At 46.1% G+C, this 22,500-nt stretch overlaps 2 protein-coding genes across 3 annotated transcripts in view; both read left to right on the top strand.

The window, feature by feature from the left end:
- cdk7 (cyclin-dependent kinase 7) overlaps positions 1-7,062 on the top strand; it is a 7,761-nt gene extending 699 nt beyond the window's left edge. Inside the window, exons 2-12 of one of the 2 annotated variants that reach the window (XM_084457353.1) lie at positions 148-207; positions 370-403; positions 513-580; positions 1,216-1,284; positions 1,690-1,800; positions 3,861-3,979; positions 4,169-4,268; positions 4,387-4,473; positions 4,760-4,909; positions 5,066-5,210; positions 6,611-7,062. In XM_084457353.1, the coding sequence (XP_084313479.1) occupies positions 148-207; positions 370-403; positions 513-580; positions 1,216-1,284; positions 1,690-1,800; positions 3,861-3,979; positions 4,169-4,268; positions 4,387-4,473; positions 4,760-4,909; positions 5,066-5,210; positions 6,611-6,639 (972 nt within the window). In that variant the 3' untranslated portion in view covers positions 6,640-7,062. The other variant, XM_084457352.1, reaches the window with a different exon arrangement.
- A 1,963-nt stretch (positions 7,063-9,025) lies between these two features.
- Positions 9,026-22,500, top strand: part of serinc5 (serine incorporator 5) — a 16,730-nt gene continuing 3,255 nt past the window's right edge. Inside the window, exons 1-7 of the mRNA XM_084457589.1 lie at positions 9,026-9,162; positions 16,036-16,203; positions 16,300-16,478; positions 20,802-20,884; positions 20,969-21,062; positions 21,518-21,729; positions 21,818-21,910. Coding sequence (XP_084313715.1) covers positions 9,136-9,162; positions 16,036-16,203; positions 16,300-16,478; positions 20,802-20,884; positions 20,969-21,062; positions 21,518-21,729; positions 21,818-21,910 — 856 coding nt within the window. The 5' untranslated portion in view covers positions 9,026-9,135. The remainder of the gene's footprint in view (positions 9,163-16,035; positions 16,204-16,299; positions 16,479-20,801; positions 20,885-20,968; positions 21,063-21,517; positions 21,730-21,817; positions 21,911-22,500) is intronic.

Below are 22,500 nucleotides of genomic sequence, written 5' to 3'. Positions count from 1 at the left end.
CTGACTTTTTGTAAGAAGATTATGTTGCCTCTTCTTTCTAGTCTAGTACTAGCTAACGAGCTAACTGACAGCGGGACTTGGCTAGCTAGCTAGCCTAAGCTAAACCCAGCTAGTTACATGTCTAACTGACCTGTGTCCCCTCCTCAGTTCGCCACAGTGTACAAGGCCAGGGATAAGACCACAAACACCATTGTCGCTATCAAAAAGGTAAGCCTAAGTTGAGTGTGACAAGTCAATGTGTAAACTGTCTCTCACTGACACTTGTCTCAGTCTAACGGATGTAAGTTAGCCAGCCAAGAATGATCTGACATCATGGCCTGAGCCTGTACACCTGCATACAGACAGTATCTATGTTTCCTCTGTGAACAGATCAAGGTTGGACACAGAACAGAAGCCAAAGACGGTGAGGGAATTTAGTTCGTGTTTTCTAGTTGATTGTATTTGAGGTTGCAAAGTGGATGTTAATTTACTTTGTGGTCAAGTGTTTTAACCAGACCAAATTTATTGTCAAGGAATCAACAGAACAGCCCTGCGGGAGATCAAGCTATTGCAGGAGCTGAGTCATCCTAACATCATAGGGGTATGTGTCTCTTCTGCTCTCGCTCTTTCCCTCCTCCCTTTTCTGAACAAATAAAACGAAGGCGCTTCCCTGGTATTAGTATCCTCTAGCACAGTGGTTCTTAACCTGGGTTCGATCGAACCCCAGGGGTTCGGTGAGTCAGTCTCAGGGGTTCGGCGGAGGTCAAGACACACACCCGACTCATATGATTCGTGATGACACGCCCCGCTTGGCCATCATTGGCAACAGCAGAAGTCACACTGATTTGCAGTAAATATTCATTATTATGTTTTTGTTTTTGTGTGAAAATCATGTTTTGATGGTTTTGTTCTTTGAACACAGTGATGTTGATGCACGGTTCATTTTGTGCACCAGTAAAATATATACCTATGTTTTGAATTTGAAAAAATCATATTTTATTTTTCCGATTAAGAAGGGTTCGGTGAATGCGCATATGAAACTGGTGGGGTTCAGTACCTCCAACAAGGTTAAGAACCACTGCTCTAGCATCTAACCTTTGAATCATGTTGATTTAATGTAGGTCTGCATCAATTTTAGCATTGTGCTGATGCTAAATTGTGTGTTTGTATGTGTGTGTGTGTGTGTGTGCGCTTGTGTGTGCGTGTGCTTGTGCTTGTGTGTGCATGTGGTATCAGCTCCTGGATGCCTTTGGGCATAAATCCAACATCAGCCTGGTGTTTGATTACATGGACACAGACCTGGAGGTGAGACAGCCCCCTACTCACACCTGCACCTGAGAAGTGAGGGAGGGAGGGAGGGGGGAGGGAAGGGGGGGTGTTGAAGAAGTGAGGGAGGAGGAAGACTATAAATGGATGAGAGAGAGAGAGAGGGGGGTGGCGGCGTGTGCAGTATCATTGAAAAGCTTTTATCTCTATAAACTGGAGGATCAATACCACTCTCCTCAGCTGATGGAATGACCTGTGATGACATCCCAGGCACACAGACTGCAATATGATGCTTATCAGATAAATTATGGAAACGCTTGTAGACAGACTGGGCCTCGCCTAAATCCCTGACCTTGTCTGGATTCTGATGAGACGTACATGGCTCATTGTCTGTCCCTCCCTCGGTCTGCTCTTCTGGCCTGTGGTCTGTCCTCCATCCTCCAGGTGATCATTAAAGACACCAGTCTGGTCCTGACTCCTGCCAACATCAAAGCCTACATCCTCATGACCCTACAGGGACTAGAATACATGCACCATCACTGGGTCCTGCACAGGGTGAGACGCACACACACACACACACACACACACACACACACACACACACACACACACACACACACACACACACACACACACACACACACACACACACATTCTCTCTCCTTCTCCTAAAGCATTCAAATGGTCAGATGTGTGCATGAGGTAGTCTTAGCATGGTACTAGTTCCAGTATTGAAGTTTGGTTTGATGTTCCCTCCCTCATTGAGTTTATACCCTGTGTGTGCATGGTTAGGGTGAGGTATACCAGTATCAGGCCACGTTTACACTTATACGCTTATATTGATTAGCGGTTGGAAAAGGCAAAACCGATCTCCGTTCACACTGGTGTTTTTAGCACTGTTTCAGAAATAGACTGTCCATACTAACACTCCAGAAAACACACATTAATATAACATGACTCTAATGTAATATTATGACAATTCTGTGTACATTGGGAATGTGCATGTTAGTGTAAACAGGAGGCAGACTACTGAATTATCCCTAGCAATCATGATAAAAAAAAACAACAACTATATAACCACTGTTGTCCGTCTGTGTTAAGTCAATGTATTTGGTACACAAACAGTCAACAGGTCTCGTTCTCTACCAGGTGGGACTGAAATTCCTATAATAAAAGGTCTTATTTGATATTAATCTAAGATCTTGCCGTCTTTCCCCCATACTCACGCAAATATGTCACATAATAGTACAATGGAATTGTACAATGAAGGAAATCAATTATTTTGAAGAAGAAAAAATCTTAGGACCTCCAAATGTCCCTTTAGGTTTGATGGGTGAGGGTCTAGTCTGTGACTTAAACGTCCCGGAGACCAACACCCTTCAGTGGTTTTAATGCAAGATTGTGTGGTGGTTTTTGGTTATTAAAGCCAGGCCCAAATGTATGAAATTGCATGCTGGTTTACATGATTGAGCGTCCAAGGTTGAGGCCTGTTTCTTGTCTCACTTTGCTGAGTTTGTAAGTCTGGCTGCACTTTGGTCAATTTAGCTAGATGCTTAGCAAACTTCTCTGTTTGGTTTGGGCTCGGTATGACTTGTCTGACCTGACATGACAGGTCAGTTAGGGACAATTTCCAGTAATCTGAACAGTTGTCCACCCCTCCTTTTATCCAATCATATTGTGTTAATATGTCATTATCAAACTTGTATATGTAAGTGGGATATTCATCATAGCTTCAGTCGACTACAGTTGAACCAAACATGTTTGATAGATTGTCAATAAAATGCCAAGGGCCAAATCCACAAAAGCTGCAAAAAACTGCAGCAGTCAGCGCACACTCTCTCCTTCTGTCTTTCTTGAATTGAATTGAAACCTTTATTGCCTCAGAGGGGAATAAGAACTTATGAAGTTTGAATAATAATGAATTTATATTGGATGATATTAAGGGCGAAATATATAGAGAGAATGATTTAAATCTCTATATACTAAGGCAGTAAACTAAACATAAAACAATTCTCATATCACCGCTGAAACTACCTCACTCGCCCGATCCTCTCTCCTCGGAAAACCACACAACCTGAATTTCCTTCATCATCGGTGCGCCTTTTTCGTGGAGGAATGGAAGAAACCTGTAGCCTATATTAGGCTTAATAACTCAGCACTGGCGATTATCTGCATTAAGTTATATATACGGCCATAGCTTTAAGGAAAGGCCTTCCTCAGCAGGTGCAGCTGGTCTGTGTGTTTGTGTGGCTTTGTGCAGCGCGCGCCAGATGTGCACAGCAGTTTCAACTGGCTGAAAGACGCATGCTGCCTCAGTGCATGTGCTCATTTACCAGTAGTTTAAATGTCAAAATTTGAAACCCAAGATTAATGAATTTGATACAGAACAAAAAAAGATTGGGTCCTTACGGGTAAATCAATTTCAGATGTGCTTACCCGAGACCAGCGGTAATGTATAATAGACCCGACCTGTACCTGTGAGATACGTCAATATTTTGGACCCGGTCGGGTCTCGGGTATGGTCTTGGGTTTTTTGGTTCTGGTGGACCCGTGAAGACCTTAAGTGTAAACGTAGCCTCAGTGTGTATGTGTCTGACCACCTTGTGTGTCTACAGGATCTGAAACCCAACAACCTGCTGTTGGATGAGAGCGGGGTGTTAAAGCTGGCTGACTTCGGCCTGGCTAAAGCCTTCGGCAGCCCCAACCGAGTCTACACTCACCAGGTAGTCACCAGGTACGAAGAAACATCCTCACTGGCAAACATCAGACATAATGTGTCTCCTGCCTCACTTTGCACTCCTCCTCTCACCATCCCTGGTTGTCTTTCTCTCTCTCTCTCTTTCATACTACTCACCATGCTCTTTCCATTCTCCATACTCTTTGTCTTTTTTTTCTTTTCCTTCTTTTTGTCTTTCTTTCTCAGGTGGTATCGCTCTCCAGAGCTCTTGTTCGGTGCCAGGATGTACGGAGTGGGTGTGGACATGTGGGCGGTAGGCTGTATCCTGGCAGAGCTGCTACTCCGGGTACGTGCACACACACCTACAGCTTTGAGGGATCATCAACCACTTTCTTGTTGTGGAACAATGTCCTTTTACCTTCCCCCTAGCGCACTCAGTCCCTCCGTCTCTGTCTGCCTCTTAGTTACCATTCCTAGCAGGGGATTCAGATCTGGACCAGCTGACCAAGATCTTTGAAGCTTTGGGAACTCCCACAGAGGACAGCTGGCCTGTGAGTATCTTTCTGTGTGTGTATGTGTGCGTGACATCAAATTGTAGAAATTCGGAAGAACACGCATGCGGACACCCCCCTTTTTGGGTGAAAACGAGGCGGGACTTGGCGTCATTCAGATTCAAAATTGCTCATCCAAAAAGTTCCCGGATGATTGCTCTGGTCTATAAATATGAAGACTATACTATTTATTCCATGACTGCCCGCTCTCTGCTTCAACTATCTCTTTTATGCTTCACCGTGTGTGTGTGTGTGTGCGTGCGTGTGTGTGCGCGCGCGTGTGTAGGGAATGACCAGTCTGCCAGACTTCGTGTCGTTCAAGCTGTTTCCTGGGACCCCTCTGGAACACATCTTCACTGCAGCAGGAGACGACCTTCTAGAGCTACTGCAGGGCTTGTTCACCTTCAACCCCTCCACACGCATAACCGCCGCTCAGGTAGCACACACACACACACACACACACACACACACACACACACACACACACAGTTAACACCTGCATCACTGGTAAAATCCTTGATAGCAGGTTGTCTGAAGAGCACAAAGCTACAGTACTACTGTAGTGATTCTCCCTCTCCCTCGCTCTCCCCAGGCGTTGACGATGAAGTATTTCAGTAACCGTCCCGGGCCCACGCCCGGCCCCCAGCTCCCCCGGCCAAACTCCTCCGCTGAGGCTCTGAAAGACAAGGAGAACCTCACCATCGGGGTCAAGAGGAAACGAGACGGCCTGGAGCAGAGTAATACACACGCACACACACACACACACACATACACACACTATGCACATTACAGTATTGGCCAGTTATTGTATAACATAGGCAGATCTGGCATCAATATTATCCTGGCAGGGTGGGAGGTACAAATAAGTAGTTTAAGACCCAAGTTTAGAGAGGTTGGGGTAGAAAAAAGGAGAGGGGTAGATGGACAGACAGAGAGAGAGAGGGAGAGAGAGAAAAGAGAGAGCGAGGTTGAGTTGGAGAGAAAGAGAGATAGACAGATGCCCCAGGGGCCCCGGGAGGCCCCCCCCCCCTCACATTCCAGGATATAGGAAAACCCATTACATGCTGAACACATTGGACTGTAAACAAGTTGCAGACATACTCACACTCTCACAGGAATGTACACAGAATGGAATAGTATACAACCTAGTACTTAACAGGGTGTTGGCTGTACATTTAACTGTACAGTAACACTCAGACACGCGCACACACACACACACACACACACACACACACACACAGTCTCCGGGGTGGGGCGGGAAAGTTAGTGGGAGGTTCAAAGCTGTGGTCAGGGAGCTATTTACGTCATCTCAGCCTGTATATTATGGTGAAAGGGAGAGAGAGACTCCCCATTGTGGAGATGGGAGCTTAGTTGTTTCCAGATGTGTCCTGTTCCATATGTACATGAACCTGTACACAGGGGTGAAAATTAACTTTTTTTGCTCATGGTGAGTCACCTGCCAAGGGGACTGTAGATGAAAAAATCTACCGGCCAAGTTTTTATTTTATTTTATTTTTTTAAGATAGCCTTCCGAAAAAATCTAGTCGCCAATTGGAGATTCTACCTGCATTTGGCCGGTGGTAGGTGTTAATTTTCAGCCCTGCCTGTACATTTACACTTACTTACACATTTAGATTTGAAATAGTACATTTTTGTCATTTAGCTATCTCCCTTGTCCATAGATATTTTATATAGAGTATATTCAAGTTGAATGGATAATAATCCATGGATCACAATCATGGGACAAGTGTAATCACTGATGTGTCCTGGCCCCCTGCATGTCCTGGCCCCGCAGGGGTGGAATGTACTACCCACTGACGTCAGGACAGCAGAGTCGCTGCCCATCTTTCACCACAGGCTCAAAACTCACCTCTTCAAGAAGCAACTGTTGTATTTATATTTTGCTTCTCTTGCATTTTGGCTTTAGCACTAGATTATAGCTCTTAGTCACTTGTTTATAAAGGAGATGCACTTGTGAGTTCTGTCAAGTAGTAGTACACTGACTACCTACGTTAAACGCAATTAAGTAAGTGTAAGTCGCTTTGGATGAAAGCCTCTGCTAAATAACTAATGTAATATAAAAATGTCATGATGTTCACCTAATATGCACTAAATACCTTTGGCTATCCTTCTCCAGGTGTGATGAAGAAGAAACTGGTCTTCTGAGAATGAAATCGTTTCAAATGGGGAGAGATGGAAGCTCTCATTGACCAGAGGACCACGAAGCCCAGAACCACCCAGGAGGCTGGCCAGAGTTTTACAGGTTGAGTTCAATCTGTTTTAGATCCAGTGGTAGAGGGTAGCCTTCCACCTAGCTTGGTCCAGGGTAGTCGTCTGGTCTTTGTGGTCAGGAACAGTGGGTCTATGTGGGTTAGGGGTGGAACTAGACAGCCAGCCCTTACCCCTGAGACATTCCTCATTGTAACACTGATATCTGTAGTCTGACAGCCTACAGGGCCCCACCAGGGCCAAACTATGTGGCAGGGAAAAAGAGAACTTGATTTGTGTTACCAATTATTCATTTCATTAACTGTTTTGTATGATTATTATTATTATTATTATTATTATGTCATAGGAAAATAAATGCTGAGATCCTGTAGGTCATGTTGTCTGAGATGCTGTCATGGTTATTGGGGGGAAGTGGGGTGCGGTTTGGCCACTGCACTAGGCCTACTGTGGAGAGCAGGCAGATATGTATACAGTAGAGCCGACACTGGAACTCTGTGATGCCGATCCAGAACTCAGGGAACACACAGCTCACACTCAGGGTCAGCTCGGTCAGAGAAAGGACTATTTTGTTTACAGGAAAACCCAGGAAGTGTATGTGAACAGAATTGAGCGTGTGTGTGTGCGCACATGAAATGTACGGATCAGAAACGTGGATCACATACAGCAGGCACCTGAAGTCTTGGCCATGCTGCAGAAGACAAGCACAGACATAGAAAGCAGAGAGTTTCCACCAAAAAGGCCAAAACTAAACCCACGACCACCACCCTCACCCCTGCCCACACTGCACCACACTAAACCCACGACCACCAGTGCTCACCCCTGCCCACACTTAACCAAAATATGCGGCTCCATTATCGGCCTCTTTGCCCACCTGAGGACCCGCAAGGACCAAGAAGAACAGCGACCCAGAGTGACTGCTGATGATGATTGTGTGTGTGTGTGCGCGCGTGTGTGGTGACTGCATCACGTGAGAGTCTCGAACACAAAGCAGCACCAACACAGTAGGCCACTGTGGCAGCTTTATCACCTCATATGACAAGTCATGCTCCTAAAAAAGCCTTTGTTGACTGCTGAATACATTGTTCTCCTGTGCATGTGTAGTGGACCCATTCAGATTATCAAAAAATAGTCCTTTTGACTCCACGCTTTGAGACAATTATCTGATGGATAACATGATTGGATATAGGTGAAAAGATGTCTCATTTGGCAAATTCAAAATGTGATGGTCTTAAGGAATTTGAGGTCTCGTCTGCATATTTTAAATAATGCTCCCATAACGTTATCAGTTGAATGTGTAGCCTACATGTATTGCTGTATGATGATTTTATATAGCCTATTCACTTTTGAAATGTGAGTAGGCTACGTAACCAGTGCACCACCGCAAATGAAACCTTGGTCTCCAATAGGTTTTCCCCTGGATAAATAAAAGTAAAACTAAAAATGTGCTTCTATGCACAGCTGTCTACTCATGTCAGGTCAATGTGTTGTCCAAGGAAGGGAGCCAAGGGATGTTTTCTAAGATAAGATGATTTAATAGGCTAATAGAAAATAAGAGAAAACGGGTCAATTTAGGAATATTATTATGTAAGAATCCAAGTCGGTGATGTGTTGCCAGTTTAATGTCTTAGGTGGCCTTTATAAGGGTGAATCTCCAAACACTCCCAGTAAAATTTCTAGGGAAATAATTCATCATGATTGTAGGCTACAGGGTTCTAGACTAAACACCACTTATTGTCTCTTTGCCTGTATGTGTGGGCCTGCGTCGGGAAGCCTTTGGACAGGTTTGGAGTGTTGGTGATGGTCTGTCCCTCTTTCAAACTACAGGAGCATCTTAATTTTGATTGGTCCGCCTGGTTATTAGCCAACCATAAAACCAGGATCAATACAAGTCTATCTGACTCATGGAGGATCTGACTTGCGACTTCTCTGGTCCCGGTCTTGCGCTGAGTCTACTGTGATTGAAACTTACTGAAAGTAGAACAGTGTCACGAAAACGCAGGCTGAGGGAAAACATAGGCTGCATCATGGCAGACAGGAATGTTTATGTCGCCCGTCTTAACGTCTCGAATAACACAATTGACGGTCGCTTCTGTGTACGGTGCTGTGCACCTATACAGTCTTCCGGCCAGAGTGGCTTTTGTCTGAGCTGAAATTGGTTCAGCAGCTGCTGAAAGCAGCGCCATCGCGTCGGCGCAGGCGGGGGGAGAGAGAGGGAGAGAGAGAGAGGGAGAGAGGGGAGGGAGAGAGGGGAGGGAGCCAGGGGTGGTAGTGTGGTCGATGGACAGTCGGGGGAGAGAGAGAGAGCAGAACTGGTGGAAGATACTCTCGCTCTGGACGTTGTGTTGAGGATTTCATGAAGAGAAAGAAACCTACGGTTTTTCATTCTCGAATTAAAAAGATCGAATTCTAATTGAAGAGAAAGGACTTGACATAATGTGCACACCGTGCTGTGTATCGCAGGTGAGGTTCTAACATAATGCTTGATGTTCTAATTCGATGTTCCGACAGCCTGGCAACGAATTATCGCGCGTTCTTCCCAATACGAACTGTTTAAATCCAGCCAGTTGAAACGTCACGAGTTTGGGTTATTTTGGTAATTTCTCCTGTTTTTTTTTACTGTATTCCGATGCCCGTCGAATATCAGAAGGCGAAATGAAACTCAAGATTGTAGGCTACTATCATCGACATTTGTGAACTGGCAACATTGTTGCTTGTGCGGATGCCAACTGTAAACAATGTAGCCTATAATGTAGCCTATCGTTAAACGCAGGCTTCGTAAGTAGGCTAGGCTATACTCTAAATTTCCCAGGGGCAAAAATAATTTTCCTGGTTACCGGCCAATCTTCACTTACGGTGGAATGAGAATTTTATCCATCTCACTTATTCACTTATCATAGCCTAGGCTACTCTTGGAGTGAGGATTATCTAGAATAGCCTCACTACAGCTTTACAGCCCAATGTTAATTAAGCTACCATGAAAGTGTCCTCTACAGCTAGCAACACTGCTCTTCTGGGGTCTTTCTAAACTAGTGAGAAAAAAGGTCTGCTACTTTTGCTCTGACTATGTCCAGCCTGTAGGCACAACCTGGTCAGTCCTACTAGACCCTGCATCTCTGAAGCCCTGATCTGAGGCCTGGTGTTACTCATTTGATGAGTAACCCTGCCTCTGACTGACAAGCCCAATATCGCCCCTGGTTCTAGGAAAGGGGGGAATTCCTCTTGGTCTATTTGGTAGACGTTTCCCATGTGGAACGTCAGTGACACACCAAGGCAATTGTAAACTGCTGGCCAAACTCCCCGGCAGTTCATAGGAGTCTGTATGACTGTTCCAAATGTTGCCTCACTGCTGTAAGGATTATCTGACTATTTGAAGGGCTGTGTGTTTGTTCTGATAGCTGTCTGACTGTTGAAAGGGCTGTCCAACTGTTCGAAGGACTGTCAGATTGTGTTCAGAACTGTACAGCTGGTCTAAAGACTGTATAAGGACTGTGATTGTTCCAAGGGCTGCCTGGATGTTACTCTTCTGCTACTTTTAACCACTGGGAGGGGCTTTGTCCTTCAGAGAAATGTAATTACAGATACATCGCTCACCCAGCAGACCCAATGGATAAAAGAACTGAAGGAATCTTAAAGAAGGTGTGCGTGTGTGTGCGTGCGCGTGTGTGTATTGGGGGGGGGGGGCTGGGATTACCAGGAATTGAATCACAAACACTCTAGTCTCCATTGTGTGGCTGCTCCGGTCAGACTCTAATCCGTCAGAGACTCCCATTAGCTTTGTCCTCACCAACGTCTGTGTTTGTATGTATACTTGCTCTGTGTGAGTGTGCGTGTGGGCACGCACTTTGTGTCAGTCGTGGTTTCTCTATTCATTTCCTGTTTAGTTGAATGTGGTGCTGTTATTAAATTGGGAGTTTTAGAGGAGGACGGAGAGGGTGGGGAGGACACGACAGGAAGGGAGGAAGATGTGAGGGAACAGAGCGTCTCTGTGTGGTTCGATGTTTGACCTTGTCCCTCTGTAGGAACAGACGTTCTACTGGAGCTCACCAGAAGAAACCTCATTCAGCCTAGTTCTCCCATCTGAACAGCGTCATCGTTCATACTTTGTTGTCTCAGATAGAGATCATCAGATGAGACATCTCCATCTCCAGTCTGCTGTGTCGGGAAACGTCGGTCAGAGTCACCTTCTCAGGCCTGTGTGTGTGTGTGTGTGTGTGTGTGTGTGTGTGTGTGTGTGTGTGTGTGTGTGTGTGTGTGTGTGTGTGTGTGTGTGTGTGTGTGTGTGTGTGTGTGTGTGTGTGTGCGCGTGCGGAAGGACGGACGGACGGACGGACGGACGTATCAATCTGATTGGAGCATGTGTATAGAGGCCTTTCCGTGTTAGTTTGTCATGGACATGTCCACCATGCTGTCTCTCCCCCCAACACACACATACACACACATAATGCTACTTTATCTTCAACTCTGTATGTCTCTTTCTTTCTCTTTCTCTTTCTATGTGTATCGTTTCCCTTAGTTTCTCTTTGCTTATCGTCGCCAGGGACTGTATTTGCCAGTTGAGGAGGAGCAGCAGTGTGTGTGTGTGTGTGTGTGTGTGTGTGTGTGTGTGTGTGTGTGTGTGTGTGCGCACGCGCATGTGTGTTTGTGTGAGTGTAGCTGCCTAGCTGTACAGACAATGGGGCGGCTCTGTCAGTTAAGACAGAGGAGTGGAACAGGTCTACTCCAACGCTGGCTTTTGTGTGTGTATGCTTTTTCCTCTCCTTTCTCCTTCTTTGTCACCCTCTCTCTTTCTCAGAGAAGTGTGTAACTCGAGAGAAGAGGGTGTGTGTGTGTGTGGAGTTTGGTCTGGCTGTTGATATAGACTGGCTGTGGTCAGCAGAGACCCTTATCTAGACCCCCGTACAAAACCCCTCAGAATCACTCAGACCTTCGGCCGGGCTTATAACTGCCCGTCTGCTTGTCTGCCTGTCTCTTCTCCATTCTGAGTCACCGTGTTCTGCCGACCTATTTCTGCTGCTTCGTGTGTGTGTACGCGCGCATTGTACAGTAATGCAGGCTCGAGGCTATGTCTGAAGCACTCGAGATAAACACATCTCGTATACTAGTGCTAATAGTTTCCACCAATACTCTTCTTCTGGCTGAGGCTCAACCAGAGTGTGTGTCTGAGTGTATGTCAGTGTGTAACAGTGTGTGAGGGTTTCTGTGTTCATTTCCTGAAGGTATCCCAGTCCTGATTTCCTTTCCATACACATTAGTGGTCCACTTAGGGGGATGGGCCTTGCTTGTCTGTGGGTGTGTGTGTTTATTGTATTAGAGGAGGCTATCGCCTTTCATCCTTACCCCAACAACAGCTGGGGGACGGGAGAGCAGAAGAGGAAGAGATAAGGGGAAAGCAGAGAGAGGGAAAGAAAACGAGAGAGATGAGTGGGGGAGGAAGGAGGAGGATGTGAGAGAGCGCTCTTTGTCCTCTGGGTCCCAGTGTGGTGAGCATGGGGGGAGTCTGTGGGGCGCCGGGGGGGGGGGCTAGAACTTGGGTGTGAGGTGAGAGCTGACCGGCAGACCACCTGCCAGCTACGCCGGTAGGGTGGGCAGAGATAGCGGGATCAGTGCCCGTTACCACGGTTACCCTTTTGTCTCTGGGTGCAATGGAATGCCTGAGTAGGCTCCAGACTGCCCCCCCCCCCACACACACATACACACACACACCAGTCCCTCCCTAACGGCTCCAGAGCCTGTCCTCCTCTACAGTGAGACCCTCCCCCCAACTGAAGCATAGAGGTCCAACACCCCCTCACTAATGAAATCTAAACAGCCTCACTAATCCCTTCTCTCCTGACTGGAAGCTGTTGTGTCTAATTAATTGCCCATTCAGTGAGTGATGTGACACACCAGCCACATCCATTCTGTTCAGCCCATGTAGGCTTCATGCCTTCATACCCCTACCCACACGCACACACACACACACATACAGACCTATAGCCTCTAGTTTGAGGAGAACTTGGAGGAGACAATCCATCTGCACCAGTTTCTTAAGATTACACAACTGCCTCCTGTTACAGGCCAGACATGAGAGGGACACTGTTTGAGGTCAGACCAAGTTTCCCCATGTGACCAATAATCATTATTCTAAAACCAACACTTGCGTACTTATGCTGTGTTCAAACCGGGCGCGGCGAGAAAATCTGCCGCAGGATCCAATGGGTTGCCGTGCGAATCCGCCGCACAAAGTTCAAGAAATTGAACTCTTGCGAATGTCCCCGCGTGGCGAATCCTGGCCGCCGAGTTCGCCTGATTCGCGCCGCCCTCCGCCCAGTTCGCGCCGATTGTATTGACTTTCTATGTAAATTCGCCGCGCGGCCGGAAAAATTTGCGCCCGGTGTGAACACAGCATTACAGTCCTTCTGCCTTCTTCAGTGTAGATGATCCTTCAGTGTAGATGATCCTTCAGTGTAGATGATCCTTCAGTTAGAGATGTAACGGTGTGAAAATGTATTATCACGATTATAATGACCAAAATTATCATGGTTATCAGTATTATCGCGGTATTGTAAAATGTGCTGAAAATTTTCTAAAACTACCGATACACACACTGTAATAATTTCACCTAGTTTTATATTGAAAACCACAAATAAAATTAGCAGCACTAGCACTTTTTTTTGCATTAACATTAAAATAATGCGTCTTTGAGACTGTTGCTAGCTTTGGTTGATGCTGGACAGTATTTACAGTGAGTATTTCAAAAGCGGGGCAATCAAGCACGGTTTTAATGATAAAATTATCACGATGAATGTAATCAAATTTAATCACGGTTTATCATTATACAGGTTATCTTTACATCCCTACCTTCAGTGTAGATGATCCTTCAGCATAGATGATCTTTCAGTGTCAGGGCTGTTGGATGCAGACAGTGATTTTTTTCAAGTGATTTCTAGGAAAAAGAAGCTCAAAGTCATGTTTTATAAGCAGACGTGGCAAATCTGCTTGAAATGGTATGATTGGGTGCGTGGGTGAACCAATTGCTGAAGCCCTGGTTATACTTTCAGCGTCTGGGAGTATGCAAGGTCCCTTCTTCCCTTTCTGGCCCTGCTGAAACCCTCGAAAGATACATCCATACTCTACCTGCTCTATGTTCTCTGTGAGTGTGTGTGATAGTGTAGCAAATCTACTAAAGCCAGGCTGTGCTATGGTCTGATGTGTGCTGTTACGCTCCTAATGGTAGTAATCTTTGGGATATAGCAGACTTATGCACGCGCGCGCACACACACACACACACACACACACACACACACACACACACACACACACACACACACACACACACACACACACACACACACACACACACACACACACACACACACACACACACACACACACACACACACACACACACACACACTTTCTCTCTCTGTGGAGGAAAAGCCTGCAGTTTCCATCTGGGTTCTTCAGTGAGTCAGGTCTTCCAAATATATAAAACAAAACAGTTTCTTTCCAATGATACATGAAGATCTAATTTACTGATGCATCAGGGTACACAAACACAAAGGAATGAGTTCAACATGTATACATTGGCTTTTCAGTTCCTAGCTAGTTTCCTCTTAAACCCTATGTATTTACAAAGCTGCCGAGACCAACTTTTACAAAGGAATTGGGAGAAATCTTAAGCTGAGAGAAAGGGTGGGGTTGACCTCATTACTATGGATGATGTCATGTTTCATGAATGAGCTTACTCACTATGCCCACAGTGATTGGTGGATATGGGATGGGTCTATTTTCTGTGATTTGAACATAGAAAGAATTCTACATGCTGCAGAAAGAATTCTACATGCTGCAGAAGGATGTATCATTCTGCCATGTTCAAATAGATATTTTTTTATAAAAATTAAAACGTAGGCTGTCACTGATTAAACATGAAAGCAAGAAGAAGAATATGCTGACAGTATACTGCAGTTAAGTTCAGATAATTGTCTGCCTCTCACATGTCTGCATCTCAATCATCAGACTAGAACATATGCATATGCAACAACTACATTAGACCTGTTTGTTTTACTCTTTTTTAACTATTTAGCCTATACAAAAATGAACATAAATGTATTATGAACCTCACTAAACATGCCGTCACTGATTATTAACATGAAATCTATAATTTGAAATATTGAATGTATTTACTAGGAGGAGGTTCACCTAATCACGCTCTATCACCTATTGCCTCAGTGGTCCCTGGGCGCCCAGCATAACAGAGTGGAGGGTAGCATTGACTCTGCCATGCAATTTCTGAATGAACTTGATGATGTGGGGTCTTGAGAAAGCATCTAATGTTTGGTGCGATATTCTACTGACAGATGACTGAGGTACGAGTTCATTTGCTCTGCATGGTTGCATTTTCCCTGTGGCCCAGTAGCGTAGAGTTGTCAGAACCTCGATCTCAACTGTCATAAAGTGGTTTCTTTTTGTTGGTGAACTGACTTTATCTGTCACTAGATCTGCTATGATCATAATACCCTCACGATTGGGACGATACCTTTTTAAAATCTCGGTCTCCAACGTGTACATTATTTATTATGAGGTGGATTGCCTGCACCAGCCGTGTTGGGATCGTTTGTGATTTAGGAGTCCTCTTGGACTACCCATAACTTCTCACGCGTAGGAGCGGTTTGAGAGCTAAATTGTGAAATGCATTACTCCTAAAATTAGGAGTGCGTGACACTTGCACACTCATCATTTTAAGGAGCTTCTACTAAATCATCCAGTGTGGAGCTACTTTTCGGTTGATGTTTTGTGAATTTGAGCCCGGGTTTTTATCACCCATGTATTGTTTCTTGGCACCAATCCAACCCACACAGTCTGCATCTCCTGCTGAATCCCTCTACACCTCACTCCCATGTACGCCCTCGCATCCTCAAGACCCCAACACATACAGTAGGAGAGAGAGAGAGCGCGCAGCAATGTGAATGTACCAGTTGTGATTCTGTCCTGTGTGCATAATGGTTACATAGACTTACTGTTACTGACCATGTGACTAAATAGTTGATTGATTACATATTTCACACCAAATAATTGGTTGATTTATATTTTTCATATCATAGAATAAGCACCAATCAAACAGCGACTCTTATCATCTCCTTCCCTCTCCTTCTCTCCCTCTCTTTCTCTCCCTCACTCGCTCTGTCTTTCTACCTCTCTCTTTCTCTCCCTCCCTCCCTCTCTCTCTCTCTTTCTCTCCTCCCTCTCTCTCTCCTTCCCTCTCTCCCTCCCTTCTCTCTCTTTCTCTCCCTCCTCCCTCTGTCTCTCTCCTTCCTCCTCTCTCTCTCTCTCTCTCTCTCTCTCTCTCTCCAGGTGGCGTGCTGTTGTGGCACGGCGGCCTGCTCCTGCTGCTGCGGCTGCTGTCCTCAGATCAAACAGTCCACAGGAACCCGCGTCATGTACGCTCTGTACTTCCTTTTGGTCACCGTCATCTGTGTCATCATGATGTCACCCACCGTTGAGGAGCAGATGAGAGACAATGTGAGTAGTACACACACACACACACACACACACACACAAAGTGCAAAAGAAGCCTCTTGGGTTGGGTGTAAGGTTTGCGTGTCACTTCCTGTACAGATCCCCTTCTACAGCGACCTGTGTGAGAAGCTGAACGCGGGAGAGAACTGCCAGACTCTAGTGGGCTACTCGGCTGTCTACAAGGTGTGCTTCGGCATGGCCTGCTTCTTCTGCTTCTTCTGCCTCTTCACGCTGAGAGTCAACAACAGCACCGGATGCCGCTCCGCCATACACAACGGGTAAAGACGGGGGGGGGGGGGGTGTGTGTGTGTGTGTGTGTGTGTGTGTGTGTGTGTGTGTGTGTGTGTGTGTGTGTGTGTGTGTGTGTGTGTGTGTGTGTGTGTGTGTGTGTGTGTGTGTGTGTGTGTGTGTGTGTGTGTGTGTGTGTGTGTGTGAGTGTGTGTGTGTGTGTTCGAGTGTGTGTGTCCATTGAAGAAGATAAATTCTGGACCTCAAGATTAGGTCCAGAATGAAGTCCCTCTAAGTTTGATGGGTGAGAGTCTAGTCTGTGACAACAGCGTCCTGGAGACCAACACACTTTTGAGTGATTTTTGAGTAATGCAAGATTGCAGATGGTCTAACCCCCAGAGGGCTGGGGATCAAAATACAAAGATACATTTGTCAGACAGTTTCCTCTATAATAGTGAACAAATGAGGTGTGAGCTCATGCATTGCCTTATCTTGCTGAAATAAGGGGCCCATTCACATAAGTCTGGGCGTACGACCAATTTTGGCCTTTCTGTTTTTAACTTATCTGCTGTAGTGCTCTCCCACCACAAACATTGGCTCCTGTTTGCCACACCTTCCACAACCCTATTCTATTCCTTGGGCCAATCTGTGTTTTACTTTCTGTGACCTTCCACTGCTTGCACCTACACCGACACACAGACACCGACACACAGACACCGACACACAGACACCGACACACAGACACCGACACACAGACACCGACACACAGACACCGACACACACCGACACACACACACACACGGTGAAGCATAAAAGAGATAGTTGAAGCAGAGAGCGGGCAGTCATGGAATAAATAGTATAGTCTTCATATTTATAAACCAGAGCAATCGTCCGGGTTTTAAGTAACTCTTAACAATTACTTTAAGGCCCACAGGCCTCTGCTCACCTGTGGCCCCTCTGTCGTTCAAACCAGAGGCTTGTGATGGCATTGTAATGAAGACTTGATATTGATAGAGAGGAAGAGGACCAAGAGGGATAACATGGTTTAATGGGGCGGCTGTGGCTCAGGAGGTAGAGTGGGTCGTCCAATGGTCGGTTCGAATCCCGGCTCCTCCTGTCCACATGTTGAAGTGTCCTTGAGCAAGACACTGAACCTCAAATTGCTCCCAATGAGCAGGCTAGCTTGCATGACAGCTGTCGCCATTGGTGTGAAAAGACATTGTAAAGCGCTTTGGATCAAATTCTTTGTGCAGTCCATTTACCACATAAATGTTCAGATCTGGTATTGCATATGACACACTGACATTGTGTCCATGGTCAGACCCTTTAGAGGCAGAACAGGCCCTTAGTTATAGTCTTTTGGGAAGGTCAATATACCCTAAATATAAAAGCACACTAAATTCTGTCCTTACACAGAGCAAGTCCTATACATAGGAGAACAGTTATTGTGTATCAGAGCGGTGACTTTTGACCATAAAAGACTCAAAAGAAAATAAAGAACAGATGGTAGGAGGTGGTCAGGGTCATGCTTGCTAACCACTGTGCTAATAATACATGTTTGGTGGTATTTAAGCTTCTTCTGTGTGGTTCCTAACATGGTTTTCATACAAGGACAAGCATCTATTGGGATATGCCTTCAGGCACTACAGGCATGGTTACTAAAAAACACATCATAACAATACAGCAAAAACACAATTTTGTTATAAAACCTTGGCTGCTTCAATCTTCTACACAACCCCTTTGAGACTACTAGTCTCACACCTTGTCATCGCTCAGGAGGCTACTATAAATGGAGTGATTGTATAGTTGATATCCCTTCTCGGAGGGACTGGTAGTGGCAGAACTCGCTGCCACTACCTGGGACTCACGAGGACACTCTGTCACTCGGTTACACATGTAGGTTGTCTCGGCAGACGGGGTGCAGCAGGGGTCCAGATGAGCGATCGAGTGACCCCCGAGACCTTTCAGCACAGCTGTCTGGTCCCACAGTGCCAACGAAGGCTCAGAGGATGGGAATAGACGAGGTGGAAAGAAAAACATCCATTATTGATCAAATAACATCCAACGCTCCCCCGATTTCCCTTCCACACCTCACCCAGATGCAAGCATTCCACCGTCGCTAAGCACAGGAATCTCAGATCTCCACCAGTGGCAACAAAGGGTTTTGAGCGAAGTTTCAACCCATGTGCTCCCTGGACTTCCTCCTGAGAGCGGTCAACCTACAGGAAATCACCTCCTGGGCTCGGCTGTGACTAGACAACCGGATGGCAGCCGTATGTGCCCATGAACAACCTGAGTGGCCAGTAAACCTTCTGTGTGGTGTGGTGCGAATGTTAATGAGTGTGGGCGGAGAGCGAGAGATTAGCACATCACTAACACATCACTCTGAGGAATCTGAGGACTTGTGCGTCTGGGCTCACACACCAGGCCTGCGCTGGGCTCGGTGCCGAGGGGCTTTTATCCGTAACACGTCTCGCAAGCACATCGTGGTCGGCGGGGTCAGGCCCCGGGTCACCATCGGCTCCTGTATCTTCCTGGCCGGCGGTGACGCCATTGGCTGGGGGCAGACGTCTGCTTCTCATCTTTGTCTTGCAGACTACGTCGAGGTGAGGAACAGAAGAACACAGCAGATTAGTCACATCTTCATCTTTACTCATAGCTGTGCTCCGGGCCTTTCTCACACTGTGATGCATGGGTCCAGGTGGTCTTTCCTCTGCACTTGACCTCCGTCCGGGTGGTCCGTAGGATCTGGTGAGGTCCAAGGCTGGTACAGGTGTAGTTCTTTATCAGCACTCAGTCCACAGGTTCGAGGGTATGGTGGTCCTTGCGGTTCGTTTGTGGTTCCCTTAGGTCTAGGTTTGGGGAAAAGGTGACTCTCATCCTGTGATGCCCTCATGTGGACTAGGGTCCTTAGTTTTGTGGGGTGTGGCCCTCATACAATGGTGGGGACCTTCGTTGCTGTACAGTCCTCCGGGGATCTCGTATCTGAAAACTGTCTCTCACAAGAGTCTTAGCAGCTGTAATAGTAGTGTTATTTGTACATGGAAGAACAAAAAACAATTCTGGCTGTGCTGTACATTTGGGGTAGTCAAATAACCTATTTGCAAATGTGCTGATCACCCTCAGGGGGGTTGGAGTGGCAGCCTGCGTGTGCGCGACTGTGTTTTTTTTGTATGTAAATCGTGCCAAGTCAAATTTGTTTGTCTTGAACAAGCAGTTGCCATCTTTGCTCACATGTGACTCATTTGGTACATGTTGAGCAAGATAGGGTAGCAGAGATATTTGGAAACACAGATCGGCCGTCCCCGTGTCCCCAAACACCTTCATCATCCAAAAAACACAACCTCCCCCTTCTTGTCCATGGTTGTGCAACAGTTACAGTAGCAAAAGACTAACAAGGGGGGGTTCATCAAGGCCACATATTTCTCAGGAACTGTGAACGGTCTGAGTCACAAAAGCAAACCAATGAAAAGCGCAACTTGATTTCAGCAGGCATATATACGCTTTCAATCTTCAAACCTCTACTTCGCTGATTTTGTCCCATCCAGGACATCAGACATACAGACCTGCAGTTGAGGTCTGGAGCTTGAAACCATTACCCAGAGAGGGGTAGAGGTGCTTTCCTTTGGTTTCAAGCATACGGTGGGCAGAAGGGTGCTCTAGGCCTAGGACAGTCCACAAACTCAGCCAGAGATGAAAGATCATGTTAATCATAACTGTAACATAACATAACATCATAACACGTGCATCATTATTTGTTCCATAAACCCACCGATGCCGAACGATATACTCTTTTTCTTTCTTTTTAATCAACAACAAAACTGCAAGTAGGCAGATTTCTTTTTTTTCAGATACTACAGATACATTAACATTGTGCCAGATTACAGGCGACGTCAGATGTTCAATTTCATTCTCACACACACATGGCCATATATATAATATATTTGTAACATATTATAAATAAATACATACATAAATAAAGGAAAAACATATACTTTTATAGTGGTACCACATCTTAAGATGTGCATTAGTTATTCATAATTATCATGGGCAGAGAGAAGTGGAAACTAAGTAAAAACACATCTGCACATTTAACAACTGTGGGTAGCTGCATGGGGCGGCCTGTGCAGAAAAAACACCCTTATTATAAATACATGGCAGCCCCAATCTTCTTCAGTGTGCGTGCGTGTGTGCGTGCGCGTGTGTGTGTGCGTGCGTGTGTGTGTGTGCGTGCGCGTGTGTGTGGTGTGTGGTCATTTCAACAGCACGTGTTTGTGGGGGTTTGTCGGTGGGTTTGTCGGGGTGGTGTTGTTGGTGTGTGTGTGGATGGATTGTGTGTGTGTGTAGTAATGTTTCTCTCTCTTCCTGGCCAGATTCTGGTTTCTGAAGTTCATAGCTCTGCTGGCCTGCTGTGTTGGAGGATTCTTCCTTCCAGAGGAGGAAACCTTCCTTGAAGGTACCCTACACACACACACACACACACACACACTTAACACATTACATGATTAGCCGACTAACCCTGGTCCTGCCCGCCCCTTAGTGTGGAGGTATGTGGGGGCTGTGGGAGGATTCCTGTTCCTGCTCATACAGCTCATGCTGCTGGTGGAGTTCGCTCACAGATGGAACACAAACTGGTGAGAGAACACGCGCACGCACACACACACACACACACACACACACACACACACACACACACACACACACACACACACACACACACACACACACACAGTCCTCAACAGTCTTCTCTTCCAAACCCACGTCATGTTCCTGTGACATAACTCTCTTGGTCTGTAGGACGGAGGTCATTGTAATTGGGAGAGAGGAGGGGTGAGGGAGGGAGGGAGGGAGGGATGGGGGACTAGTGTCCTGGCCGCAGACAGGAAGCACATGGCTGGGGAGTGAAACCTCTGAGCTTCCCTTTCCTCCGAGAGAGAGAGAGATGAGAACAGTGGACCATTTTATTCATTGTTTCAGCACTGACTGCTGAGTGTGGTGTTATTTAACTGGTTTTGTGTGCTTGTGTCTATGGAGGTGGTCAATTCTTTTCTCTCCCCGTTCTCCTCCCCTCATCCGCTCGGCGCTGCAGGAGTTCGGGGGTCAAGTATAACCGTCTGTGGTACTGCGCCCTGGCTCTGGTGACCCTGGTGCTGTTCAGCGTGGCGGTGGGCGCCATGGTGTTCATGGCTCTGTACTACACGCACCCGCAGGCCTGCTTCCTCAACAAGATCTTCCTGGGGATCAATGCCAGCCTCTGCCTGGTGGTCTCCCTGCTGGCCATCTCTCCCTTCATACAGAAACGTGAGGGTTAATACACACACACAAACACACACACACAGACAGTCTCTAGTAACTGGTAGTAACTGCGTGTTGCCGTGTGTGCGTCCAGTCCAGCCCACGTCTGGCCTGCTGCAGCCTGGAGTCATCAGTGTGTACGTCATGTACCTGACCTTCTCTGCCTTCTCCAGCAAGCCCATCGAGAGTGAGTATCCCTGATGGACAGAGGACATCTCTCCCTCTCTCTCTCTCTCTCTCTCTCTCTCTCTCTCTCTCTCTCTCTCTCTGTCTCTCTCTCTGTCTCTCTCTCTCTCTCTCTCTCTGTCTCGTTCTCTCTTGTTGAAGATATTAATAATCCAGTCTTGATATTTTTGAAGAAATGTATTTAACCGTCCTTAATAATGAAGAAGCAGAGCCATCAGTATTTGTGATATATTTATTTTAAATGCATGGATAGAGAAATAATAGGTGATAGCATAGTTTATCTCTGACCAGCAGTCAGACTGTAGTCAAAGACGTATAAACAGTTAGATAAACAGATAACAGATGTGACTTGTAAAAAAAGGGAACAACAAGTCAGGAGATGAGCTTGTCTTGTTTCCAGAAGTTGTTTTGTCTTCCTCCAGAAGACAAAACAAAAACAAGGAGTCCATCATACAGGCCACAGGCTGTGGCAGAGACAGAACTCATCCCTGACTGCTACAAATCCCATAGGCAAAAGCAATATACTGTATTTAAGAGTAATATGTAATCTTTAATGAAGCAAATAACATTTCTTTAACTCTCTCTCTCTCT

This window comes from Borostomias antarcticus (assembly GCF_949987555.1).
Source record: "Borostomias antarcticus genome assembly, chromosome: 23".
NCBI classification, from domain to species: Eukaryota; Metazoa; Chordata; class Actinopteri; order Stomiiformes; family Stomiidae; genus Borostomias; species Borostomias antarcticus.
This window is presented reverse-complemented; position numbering and strand designations above follow the sequence as displayed.